This window comes from Parus major, chromosome 4 (genome assembly GCF_001522545.3).
Source record: "Parus major isolate Abel chromosome 4, Parus_major1.1, whole genome shotgun sequence".
NCBI lineage: Eukaryota > Metazoa > Chordata > Aves > Passeriformes > Paridae > Parus > Parus major.
In genome coordinates, this window is record NC_031771.1 from 26,171,794 (window position 1) to 26,185,805 (window position 14,012).

The 14,012-nt window shown below is 36.5% G+C and overlaps 1 protein-coding gene across 5 annotated transcripts in view; it reads right to left on the minus strand.

Annotated features, from left to right (window-relative positions):
- The window catches only part of FBXW7 (F-box and WD repeat domain containing 7), a 99,004-nt gene extending 89,109 nt beyond the window's left edge, over positions 1-9,895 (minus strand). For 2 of the 5 annotated variants that reach the window (XM_033513514.1, XM_033513513.1), the window contains exon 1: positions 9,317-9,894. In XM_033513514.1, the coding sequence (XP_033369405.1) occupies positions 9,317-9,805 (489 nt within the window). In that variant the 5' untranslated portion in view covers positions 9,806-9,894. Of the gene's footprint in view, positions 1-9,316 lie in introns of all 5 variants that reach the window. The other 3 variants (XR_001521079.2, XM_015624906.2, XM_033513512.1) reach the window with 3 other exon arrangements.
- Between the last annotated feature and the right edge of the window lie 4,117 nt (positions 9,896-14,012).

The window sequence follows — 14,012 nt, forward strand, 5'->3', positions numbered from 1 at the left end:
CTCTTTCTACATTTAAAAAAAAAAAAAAAAAAAAAAAAAGCAAAAAAAGCACAACTTTCTGCAGTGAAGGGAGAAGAGAAAATCAATTAAAATCTATTCGTAAAATAGAATTTTGTAGTCCAAACTATGGTCCAAACTGTGAGAATCAATGTTTTCTGTTAAACTACCCGGGCACTAATATTCTTGATTTTACTCTCTATACAAAATTACTTATCTTTAATTGTTGTAATATTTGTAAAAATCATACTGAAAAGTGGTAAGACATCCTACATAAAGGAAAAAACCCTAGAATTTATTATAAATTCCTTTAACTTGACTTTGACATGTTAACATAACAGTCAAATTTAATTACTAAGTATTTCAAGAATTTTGCATGAGAAAGCTGAACTAGATAGCAAAGTCCTTAGATAAGTCACAAACTCTATTAGTAATAATCACATTACTACAGAGCCCACATATCTATTAGCAAATTTCAAGATCCACTTACAGGGTAGGAAAACTCAGCAGAGCAGCAGTTATGTAACACATTAGTTTTATGTACAAGTGAAGGTGTAGGAAAATTCAACTTATAAAATGCAAAAGTATAGCTAAGCCCCTACAAGCCTTGAGCAGCAAATGAAATCATAAATTAACACAGCCAACTAAAAGCACAGGAAGTAAAAAGTACTTTTCAAACAAAACACTGGTATTTGCAGAAAAGCATGCTGCAGATTAGTAAAGTTGGAGAAGTAACTTGCTATCTAAAGGGATACAAACAATCTGCATTCCTTCCATGGATGCTTTAATATTTAACAAACTACATCTAATGACAGTTGTGTAACCTTTTCAAATGATTCTGCATGCTTGGAATGATTAGCACTAAACTGTGGGGTATATAAATGAGAAAGAAACCAAAGGTTAGAAGTGTTGATTTATATTAATCTCCAAGTATGAATATTTCTAAAGTTATTATCGCCCAATACAAAAAACAAGGCTCCATATCAGAAAAGTAAAAAGAAAATTTATTCTAAAACAACAAAACTTCCTTGAAAAGAACTAAACTGTCATGGTAATGCAGAAGTAATTCTGACTGGCAGTTATGAATCACAGAATCATTGGAAGGGACCTCTGTAGATCATCCAGTCCAGTTCTCTGCTAAAGCAGGTTCACCTGGAACAGAGGTTGCACAGGATTGTGTCCAGGCACGTTTTGAGTATTTCCATAGAGGGCATTCCACAGGCTCCCTGGACAGCCTGTTCCAGTGTGTCACCCTCAAAGGAAAGCTTTTCCTCATTCTTCCTATGTTTTTGTTTGTGTTCATTGCCCCTTATCCTGTCACTGGGCACCACTGAAGATTCTGGCCCCAATATCTGAATATCTGCCCTTAAAGCATTTGTATGACTTGACAAGAACCCCCAATTAAAAAACAGAATCATAGGAAGATGCAAGAGGAAAAAAAAACTCTGTCAAAGCTCTTTTGTTGCCTTTTTTTTTACAATCAGTGCAATTTTTATGTGTAGCCTTTCTGACACAGCTTTAGGCAAGTTATTACTAGGTTTAAAACCCTTGAAAGCATTAACTGGAAGGCATGAAGAATCTACATACATTGCATGTGATCCTTGCAAAAAAAAGAGCTAAAAAATTAACTTCTTTTTGTAGTATGAATTTTTTTCTCTTTCTCCTGTGTACTCAGAGCATAGAACTATACATTGCATTTGCATCACACAAGCCATCTGAAAACAAGTTAAATACTTGTTCTTTTAAAGGAAATATTCCTACATCATTTCCTATACTGAAAAGATATTTCTTGACAAATAAAAAACACTGAGTCCTTCTGTTCCAGTTACATTTATTCCCTACACTTAAAAAACACGCTTCAGGCTTTTAGCTGCAGGAGCAAGGAAAACCTTTGCAAAGGAACACCTCATAAGTCTGCATGGGGCTGCAGCAAAGCAATAGCAGCCCCCTCTGCTGCTCAGAGAAGGAGAAAAATTATTAACACACAAACCACCCTCCATCTGCAACTTTTGCCTAATTCCATGTACTGTCTGCACACACACACACAGAAATCTGCTCCCAGGAATCAGAATTTCTGTAATCATCTTTGACTCACTCCTATTCCCACATCTTGCTTTTAGTCTGTCAAGGATTCTGACTATTACTGCAGACTTTCACACAGTCCTTTTCACTTCACATTTGCACAAAGTGCCGAGTGCAATCTTAGGTTTCCCAAGTTTAAAAAGTTAATGCTGTACTTCCACACAAAGCCAAAACCCCCTGAAAAAATACATCCTTCTTATCTCTGTGCCTCTACATACAAGCTCAGACCAGACATCTTGCAGCAAAAAACCTCCTTTTATTGAAGAGCTGAAAGCTCTGTGAGCAGGGCTTTAGATTTGTTTCAGCACTGAAGAGATGGGTATTTAAGCTCCAGGGAACAGGTTTTCCTGTGGTACATCCTCTTCCAGCTCCACCCAAGTCAATCCAGTTTATCTGTTGTCTCTTCCCTCCCTCCACTCTCCCATGTCACTAAGCAATGAAGAAGAGGCACTCCTGAACAGCTCCATTGCTTACACACACTCTCTCCTGTGACTTACAGCCAAATGGATATTATGGTATAAAGTATGGTAAAGGATGCTGCAATCAAAGTACATTGGTTTTACATGAAAATTAAACTGCTTCTCAGCTTTTACCACTGCTGTTTGTAATATGTGTTATATATTAAATCCATCCATTAAAAAAAAATCTTATTACCTTTAGCAATGAAGCAAATGCTAAAATATGACAACTTCTGAAAGGGCATCAAAGTGTTTTTTGTGGTTGTGGATGCAACTATACAATAATTTTTCATCTTCATTTTAGCTAATCTATTTTCTGTTTCCTTGGAAGCTCTGCTAACCAACAAAACAATCACAACCCACAGTTTTGCAACAAGCAAACCTGCATCTGAAGTGGAGACTAATTAGTGAAGTTATTGGAGGGGTCTGCATGCCTGACCCCTTATAAGAAGTCACCATCACAATCCAAACAGTTAACACAGAAGTAACATTTCACATTCATATAGCTTAATTTGCTAAGTTTTACGACAGCCCCAATAGAAGAAAAAGAAATAAATCTTTAAGTAAGTGGGGGTTGTTGTTAAGATTCTTGTTTAACAGTGCCTGTTGTCCAGAAGGATAAAGCATCTCACATAAATGGGCTCAAACACTCCTTCAGAAATCCCTCCAGACAAAAGTGTTTCAGAAATCCAGAGCAGACAAAAGTGTTTTCTGAAACCCCAAGCAAGAAAAATGGCTACACACCAGCTCACGATCTTCCTGCTCCACCTGCACACTTGGATTTTAAAATTCTGGTCCTTACATAATACATTTCACACCTGTTAGTCTGATATCAAGTAGCTATTTTGCCCACACCATAGTAATCTAGGACAATATTTGTTGGAAATAATGCAGCTAATACTTTTCATGAATTTATATGTTTAATTTTTTTTAAGTGGTAATTTCCTAACTGAGGTGGCTTCAACATTAGAGACATTTAATATTATAAGTATTATGTAATGTTGAATTTTAGATAAGCAAAAAGCAATTGAACAAAGTTAAATTTGTAGGAACTTGCATACAAGTGATCATGACTTTTTTTCCCCATAAAATCAATTCCCTGTCAAACCCAAACCGGAGGTGAATGAACCTGTAAATTACTGTAGCTATTCTGAAACAATTTCTAAAACAATCAAGAGGCCAATGCTTCTCTAAATATGAAAAGCTTGCAGCAGTTCAAGAGAAACAACTAATCTTAATGGGAACCAAAAATATCAATTAAAACCAAAATATTTAAGTATATTGAAGTCATTAATATTTAAAAAATATGAAACTAGGAGTTACAGGAACAGTTATGGAAACAAAGACAAAAAAACTGCAACAAGTTAAAGACTGTATGTATTACGATCAAAATATTTTTAAGAATTAGAACAGTCAAAGTATTTCAGAAATACCAAATAAACCTAATGATTTAATGGAAAAAAACTTGGAAAAGCAAACAGCCTACAACCTAGATAACCCTGTGGTGAAACCTAGGTGTCAGTACCAGAGAAACTAATGCACTAGTTGACATAAATAGCATTGATGACATTTTCTTCCACAAAATCATGCTGGTATCACCTGTGTCATAAACACCAATTTTGATAAGAATAAAATATTGCTGGCATGATATAGCTGCCAGTACTACAATTTCTAGAGTATGAGCACAGGTAGACAAAAAATTTAATTCTCAAGTAAGCAAGAATGATAATTCACATGAGCTATTTCACAGTGACAGCAACTGCCAGTAATACATTCTTGTCCTTGCATTGCAACAGAATCCCACATGCAGAGGGATAAGAGCATTTAAGTGCAGTTGCTATGAAATAGGGGATATAAGAGTATTTGTTTGCTTATGTTGTGGTTAATTGCTACCCAACAGAACTCAACTAATACAAAGTCATCCCAGAGCACTGGAAATGGATGCCACAAATACAATGCAATCAGTGAAGAACCAATCAGCATCAAGAACATGTTCTTGTCAGACTGCTATATACATATATACATATATATTTACTTAGCCCTCTTGTGCTATTTAGTATTCTTAAAACAGATACAACAACATTTGACAAGACAGATCAGCTGGAGTAAAAATTAATAAACAGTAAAAAGGATCTGACGTGAGAAAACTCCAGCCACTTTAACACAACTGAGCATCAGCTCTGTAGGTACAAAGGACACAGGCCAACCTTACAGAACAGAAAGCTCTCTGAAAAAGGCTTGCATTATATTATACAAATCAGTCAAACATGAAATCCCAATCCATGGAGTTATTTGATATATAAATAGGTAAATACATTGCATAAAAAATTTTAACTGCCCTTGGCACAGCTGCTACTGAGTTTAAATTGCAGTTCTGATATCATAGAATCATTTAGGTTGGAAAGGGTCTCATAAGATTATCAAGTCCAACCATTAAGCTAACACTACCACAAGTCAAACACTAAACCATGTCCCTAAGTGCTACATCTACATGTCTTTTAAATACCGCCAAGGATGGTAACTCAACCACCTCCCAGAGGAGCCCATCCCAGTGTTTGACAACCCTTTCCCAGATGGAGTGCATCCTAATATCCAATCTAAATCTCCCTTAGTGAAACTTTAGTCCAATTCCTCTTGTTACCTGGGAGAAGAGGCCAACCCTCACCTGCCACAACCTCCTTTCAGATATTTGTAGAGACTGATAAGGTCTCTCCTGAGCCTCCTCTGGGATAAACAGCCCCAGCTCCCTCAGCTGCTCCTCACAGGACTCATGCTCCAGACCCTTCACTAATATCATTGCCCTTCCCTGGACTCTCTCCAGCACCTCAATGTCCTTCCTGTAATGAGGGGTCCAGAAGGGAACACAGGGTTTGAGGTGTGGCCTCATCAGTGCCAAGAACAGGAGGATGATCCTGCTCCTGCTGGCCACAGCATTGCTGACACAGGCCAGGATGCCATTGGCCTTCTTGGCCACCTGGGCACAGCTGGCTCCTGTTCAGCTGCTCTCCAGCAGCACCCCCAGCTCCTTTTCTGCTGGGCAGCTTTCCAGCCACTCTGCCCAAGCCTGTAGCAGTGTCTGTGGCTGATGTGAGCCAAGAGCAGGATCTGCCATTTGGCCTTGTTGAGCCTCATACAACTGGTCTTGACCCATCATCAATCCAGACTGTCCAGACCTCTGTGGAGCCTTCCTACCCTCCAGATCAACACTTCCAACCAACTTGACGTCACCTGCAAACTGACTGAGGGTGCACTCAGTCTCCTCATCCAGATTGTTGATCAAGATATAGAGAAATCTGTGATTCAAGACAAATGTTCCAACGCCAGAGTGCTCAGAGAAGTATCATAACAAGAACAAAAAACAGAAAAACATGCCAAACGGACACATTGTCCTTATTATTTACATTTAAGAGATCTTTCAGGGAAGAACTTGATTGCTTAACATATGGGGAGAAAAAAAACATATTTCTTAAACAGCTCTTCAATACAACATGAACATAAAACAAAATTGTAATAGTCAGAAAAAGTCAGACAACAGGAAGAAGGCAGACTAAAAGTGGGGATGTTTAAACACTGATGATAACTAACAAACTATTAAACTAGGCTTGAGAGAGATTTGCCTTGCTGCACATTTTCCTGTTTTCAAACAGTGCCATTTTTCTAAAAATAAGTTTTAATTTGCAGAGAAGTCAATACAAAGCAGCCTAATATTTTATGCAGGAAATCATGAAATAACACAAGGATCCTTCTGCATTCCTGTGTGGTGTTGGTGAATGCAATGAAGTCTCTCTTGAACCACTGGCCTTCTCATTTCAAGTGCCCATGCCCTTTACTCATAACATTTTCACAACATTATGGCAGCAATTATATCAGTTATTTGCACAGAGCAGTAGTATGAGGCAAATACGTTATATATTTTATATATTTTTATATCTACTATATAAACATATAAAACATGAGTATCTGTAAAAATTATTTTTATATAAATACAGTGGGTTTATGCCTCTGATGATGTTTTTCAGGTAGAGCACAGCATGCTTGCTGCTACTAAGGTGACAGGCAGGAAACCCAAGCAGCTTACTGTGTGGTGTTATAGGGGAAATATGACATTTCCTTCCTTAGCCACACAGGATTCTGCAGGTCAACAAACAAACCAAAAAAAAAGGCAGATTAGAGAAAAACTTTATTCAGTAGTTTATGAAGAAAGGAAGAAAAAGTAGAAGGATAAAGAACAGAGATAAAAAACTAAGATGAGCTGCACAACACCTACAATAGTAGCAGCTGCTATTTTGTTCAGACTCACTATTACCTCCTGGTGTTTGGTAGTGGTGAAAGTGTTCTGCCCATATGTACAAGCAGAACAAACTGTGTTGCACCAGGAATGCTCCTGAGGAGCCAGGTTCACATCTGACACACAAACATGAGGTAGGGCATGCAGCCATCACTGCCTTAGAATGGTGGCACAAAGCAAGTTTCACAGAGTTGCAGCACACAGCAAGGTAATTCAGCCAGAGTTATGAGAACTGCAATCGCTACAAACACTGAGAAACATGTCTGAAAAGCTAAAAATAAGTCCACCAGGTTCAAGTCTCCTAGGATGACTTTGTCCTCAACAGGTAGAAGCAGAAATCACTTGTAAATATAGCTGATGACACTCCCTTTACTTCTCGAGAACAGTGTATTAATTAGTCATGCTTATTTTTACTCTGGTAATTCATTCATGCTCTCACAGATGTATTTCCACAACACTTTGTAACAAAGAATGTGTTCCTCTGGTTAAATATTGGTTTATTAATTAATTGGTAACATTAATGTTGCATGCTGTTGGTTCTAATGTGTAACCATTGTGCTGAGCAGTTCCAGCTCAAGCAGCTTTCTAACCTGTGCTGATACTTCAGGTACACAGTTGAAACTTCCTAAAACAGAGCTGCACCATGAAAAAATTCCCAAATACGGTTTTCTACCTGGCTGCCCAACAATTCTTGCAGAAGCACAGCCCGAGGACAGAGCACAGACAAAAACGGCCAGCCCGGCGTCAAATATACAGAGCAACTGTGAGTCCACACATAAATTTTGCACCTGTACAAAGATCTTTCAGACATCTTCCTTCAGGCTAAGCTGGCTTGTTTCAGTTTATGTCAAATATGCCTCAAGAAAAGGAAGAAAAAGCTACAGTCATTATTGAAGTCTATAAAAAAGCTTCAGAAATGGCCACCACTGCAAATTATGCTCTGCTCTGTCTTTACATATTTTGAGTACAGTTACTTAAAAAGCACTTCAGCAAGTTTCCAATTCAGAGACTTAAAAACACAGTTTTGAGTATAAGAATTTCCTACATGAAATATTGTCCATACTGGCTGCAAGTTGTTATATGATACTCAGTAAAGCACACTATATCCAGGAAAACCAATGCGTTGAAATAAAACCAAGGATTTCAGTTGAAAATCCAATTCAGTTCTATGAAATATGACAGCATTTCACTCCGAGTTAGAAAGCATATACTTCAGTACCTTGAAGAGTGGAATTGTAAATATAAAATTACATAAAAGACTCATGTGAACACATTACAACTTTACAAAAATCAAAGATGTTGGCTGAGATACTTTCAACATGGAAGTACATGTACTGTTGTTATGAACAAAAATGTTGTTGCAGATTCCAGAAGCAAATGTTCACCCTATTTACTTGTTCAGGTGCATCTTCAATATTGATTATCCATCTCTATACACTTATGCTCATACTCAACCTGTTAAATTATATTAACTGACTTTTTTGTGGTTTGTTTTATTTTATATCAGGTTTTAAGTATTTTTTTGAAGTAAAATTTAAAAGTTTGAGGAGTTTTTTGATTTATTTTTTTTTAAAGGTGAGAGGAGGCTAGGTGTTCTATTAACAATTAATTAGTAAGAAAAATAAATTAGTTCACAGACTTAGGAAGAGCATTCTTCCAGAAGAGCATTGGCCTGCTCCTCTTTCTAACTAGTCAATATCACTGCATTCATTATTTTGCTGCTCCTACGAGTTAATAGAATTCTTCCTTCCCAAAGAACTTGGAATATAATGAACCACAAATGTACACTGCAGCCAATAACTCAGTAACTTCTTTTAAATCTAAAATGTTAGATGATATAAACAGAAATAAAAGTATGAAGATTAATTTCCAGATTCTTACTGCAAATCTGAAGTTTTCAACAAGCAGCACACAGTTTCAAGGTCCTAACAAGCAGGATACCATAAGACATTATGTAATGACTTCCTAACTGAATGACTGGCTATCACAGTTTTTTAAACCTCTATTTTGTCAAGGAACTCAGCAGGCCAGAAGGAAGAACTTCATGTTTCTTTAACAGTCCACCCTATTTTTTCATTACAATGTTTGCACCTAAATGAAGCAGATCTTGTCTGAGAACACAACACATGTAAGATTGCTTACCTTCCCTTCCAGCTCACTTGGAGAAGAAAAATGTCATAAAAAACACCAGGAGGGTCTTTAGTAAAAATATTTATAAAGAAACATCTTGGTATTTTGACCATAGTCATCAGAATGCTATTCCTTAAAATATATAGGGTATTTGTTCATGTCAAATGCATGCAAATATTTCTATTATTAACATCTAAAACAGCATAGTTTTTGTGAACTACATAAATTCTTCACTGTAAACTCTTTAGGGAATAAAATCTTTGCTTCATTGTAAAAGTTTAGTTTATGCTAAATATGCCATTTTTTTTCCAAAATCCCAAGTTAATGAAGATTAAGAGCACAAAAAAATGTAGCTTCTCACCTTTGTCTTCATGTAGAATGGCGATGACTGGTGAATGGGCAAGTCCATGAGGCTATTGGAATTTGTGACACTATTACTGTTAGCATGTTCATCTTCTCTGCTGCTGTCATCAGACTGATCGAAATCATCACTGTCCTGGTCCATTTCCTCCTCCTCTTCCACCTCCTCCTCTTGATCACCAGCATGTTCATCGTCATCTTCCTCTTGGTTACAAGTGGAATCTTCATCCACTGTAATAAGTCTATTATTATTTTCTTCTAACTGCTCCTGCTGAGACTCATGCCTGTCATCAAATCCAGATTCTTCTCCTCCTATCTCCCCATTCCTCCCAATGTGCTGCTCCTCTTGTTGTCGTCTTTGCTGCTGCTCCTCCTCTTCTACGACCCGATTCATCTGCTCCTCATCTACTTGGCTTGAGGAAGCATTACCTCGAAGAGATCCACCAGTTCGTCGCCTCTTGCTGCCCACAGAGAGCAGTTCCTGATTCATTTCCAAAAGCCAGCTTGCTACTTCTTGGACCTTGGCTAGGCTATCTGAAGATGCAAATGCTTTCACATTCTAAGGTAAGGAGATAAAGAAAAAGTGGAAAATTAATAAAGTTACATTTTTTTAATTAGATAAAGCAGTAAAAACCTATTTCATGACAAGTAAAAACTTCCAGGAAACAAGGAATAATTTCTACTTGACACACAACTAGAAAAACCAAGAAAAACCTGCAGACAACTTTCTAGCAAGAGAATTGCTTATCCTGTCAAACAGTCTGATCATAGTCTCTTTAAGCACCAGATTCTGCAAAATTCCGAAGAACTAGTTGCCTTTCTAGAGAATACACAAGAACTACTAACATTCATGTTAACAGAAGACACTTGCAAAAAATTACACACAGATCATTTCAAATGGTATTTATTTTCCTTCTCATTTGATTACAGACTTTGTATATTATTTAAAAAAAAAAAACCACAAAAAAACAACCAGCTTTTGGTCTTATGCATTAAGAGCAGCATATTTTCAGAAATAACTGAAAGCTTAATTTCTTGTTACTCTAATTTCCTTTTAGATTAATAAAAAGAACACCCATTAAAGAATACAGCCTTATCACTATCAAGCCTTAAGTTGGCCAGAGAGATGCCCAGTGGTCAAAAGGAGACATCACCAGGCAACCTGTGTGGCCCAGAAATGTCCACACACCTGAAAAAACCTGAACCGCACACCTGAAAAAAAAAAAAAAGACTGTTAGTAGTAAAGTTCTCCAAAGTCTAAGAAGCTACAATTGTTAAATGAGTCTCTGAGAGGTTAAAAAAGGCCAAGATTAGGTGCATTTTAATAGAAACTGAAAAATTCTAATGCAATTTCAAAATTATTCATGCATTCAGCTACCCATGTGCCTCCAAGCAATAAATATGAACATGGAGCTATAACACAGACTAATTCATTATTAAATTGGGTATCAGATTTCCAGCTATATGAGGCTGGCACATCCAGACTGGTTTCCCTAGATTCAAGCAATGTGTTGAGTAGATGAAATCAGACACATCTCAACAAGTAGCCAGATTCACAGGCTATGAAAGCAGTACATGAAAATGTGTGCAGAGAGAAATCAGCTTTGTCATTGTGTACGAGTCCTCAGTATCCCACAGCCCACCCCACAAGCTCTCCAGGCCACACTGTGGCGGAGAGATTCAGAAAGCACAACACCACAAATACTGGATGGGAATATAACTTCTGAGTCTCCTTGGAGTAGGAGCAGTAAAGGATGTTTCCATGAGTACTTCAGCACAGGATGATAATCTTTGAACCTTCCCCACCACTCCTTCCTTTTTCTTAAGTCACCTATCTCTTATAGTTTTTGTTGTTTTTTGGTTTTTTTAAAAACAAAAAAACCTAAGGTCTTATATGATGGAGAAGGAACAGATAAGCCCTAACTTTGCTCCATGGCATTTGCAAAAACATTCACCTCATTGGTTAGCAGGGAACAAAGTACTAGAAACCATAGCTCTACTGTAATTCTCGGTGTTGTACCATAAAATGCACAAAAACACATTTATAGGTGTTTTTCCACTCTTTCTCTGAGAAAGATTCATAGCTGGGATTCTGCACTTCTCTGCACCTTTCTGCCTTAGGGCAACTCTACTTACATCCCAAAGACAGGGTTCTCAAATTTCCATGTATCTACCCAGGTGATGATTCCTCCAAATAAAACCTTATAAGATCACTGAAATACGTGTTCAAAGTAAGTATCCATTAAGTTCCAGTCAGTGAATGAGAAGCTAACACTAAAAGACAATTAAGTGCCACAAATTCAATGGAAGGAAGCAGACACTGTGCTGACTCTTGATTTTTCCATGGAAAAAAAGCTTTAGGACACTTGGGTGCACGTGACCCAAACCAGAAGCTAATAATGTCTGTGTTGTTATATTCAAGTGTTAGAAAAAGCAGATGTGTTTGTTTTTCCGTGTACAGAAAGGAGCACTTAAGAAAGATGCCATGAAGAGTGTGCTCTAAGAGAAATGTTTTCATTTAACATCTTCCCCCAAAGCTCAGAAACCTCAGCATGTGGGAGTGACATTTAATAACATTTCATCAAAAGTCAAATTTAGTCGCATATATCATCTGATGGTAATACAACTTACATGTCAGGCTTGTTACATAGCTTCGGCATTATGAATGAAATAATATTACACCTTATTTTCTCAGCTTGGAAATTTGAAGCACTAAATCATGTAAAAATCAGTAGGAAAAAAAAAAGTAGAAATCAGTAGGGAAATAAGAAAAGCTGAAAAAGCTGAACAAGAAGTTTACATCTTCTCAATCTAGAAATTACAATTTCCACCACAAATGTTTCTCTAAGTAGCCATGAGTGTAGCTTAAAAGTTTAATTGCATTTTTTTCAGTATCAGCAGCATTATATATGCAATTACTGGTTTAGTATGCACTTGATAAAACTGCAAATGCTGCACTTGTTTCAATAATTTAATACATACTTCCAATTTGTATCTGTAAGCAACCAACATAAAAAAGGTCAGCTGTGAAACATTAAAGTAATCAAATGCAAGAATATGGTAAATGTTTAAGTGACAAAAATATCTCTGTTGTTACTGTTATTATACCTAAATGAAATTAGCCAATTAAAAATGTACATAAGTACTAGTATATATTTTTAATTTTTCCTACATTTTTGAGTGACCATCAGTTCATGAAATTAGCTTCAGTCATTAGTAGTTTCCATTTTACTCTGGATTTACATTAATAAACTCAACCTGTTTTTTCAAGAAGCCTGTAAAATGCATTATCAAAATTTAATTACAAGCAGTGCTACATCAGAAATCATCAGTATGCAGAGAGGTGATGCATTTGCTAAAGAACAGATGGATGTACATTATCTGAGAGATTTGAAACATTAAAGCTGCCTTCTGTCATGTAAGTACTTTCAGAATTAACTACTGTCAGCTAATACACAAGATACAATAATTTCCATATATAAGGCAGATAAAGAAAAAGAAAGAATTATTATTTTGCAGGAAGAAGTGTACTTAGAAATCAACTTCCAGAGAACTGAAATAATGTGTTTTCAGCTACTACAGTGTCTCTTTCATTTATACAGTCAGAGACCAAAAATTACTCAGATCAACTAAAAACCCTAAAAATCACTGAGGAAAGCTGTTGTTTTTCCTACCTGCCTAGGTCCACAAAGATTTTTTTTTTCAGACAGACACCAAAACATAGTAATGCAACTGGCAAAACTTTGCATAAACATGAAAAACTCATTGAGCTTGGCCAATGAACTAACTTGGCGATTCCCAGGTAAGTTTCTTAATACTTGTATTTTATGGGAAAACAAAATGCCAGAAACCCCTAAGGAAAACTGAAGTGTCCAGACTGATCCAACAGAGCTGATGAAAGCATCCCACAGGTCTACTGAAGACTGCATGCAGCCCCCACCTCTACTGAAGATTAAATGCTGTTTAAGCATAATTCTTCAGCTTAATCCATTACATTTTCACAGAAAATAAATTATAAAAATAAGTATGAACAACAGTTGATCAAAGCAAGAAATGCCAAGCAATGCCAGACAATTAAAAGATACTGCTCAGGGTTATCTGCCACAACAGGTTGTATTCTGTACTGTGAGGATGACCACTTCATTTCCTGCTTTATTGCTTAAATATCTCTATCCTGCTAATACAGATAAAAAGTCGTTAAGTATTTTTAACCTATGAAGCCACATAACTATGGGAAAATGAAATTTCTGTCAGTACTGCTTGTTTTAATTTTTCTATTTTTATCACTTGAAACTGTAAAGAAAAAATGAAATGAGATAGTTGTAGGGAAGTGGAAATCAGGGAGTGCTGGAGTTTGTTTTTTAACAAAATACAACAGATTGTTGTGAAAAGGTTTTAAAGAATTAACTTGGAAATTAATGTATTAGACTGACCTGTATCAAGTATCATGACAGCATTTAGTGAAAAGACAGTATAGCTACAGACACAACAAGGTTTATGGCCAGTGGATGCTCCTATAACAAATCTCTTGAGATTACAGATTAAGTGGACAAAAACAATTGAAATAACACAAAATCTTCTGTAGACATTTGACTAAATCCTAACACTGGAACATATATGAGCTTTTTATTGCATTATTTAACTGTGCAATACTGAATTGAGGTAAATAAAAAGCAAAATAGGGACATCCCAGACAA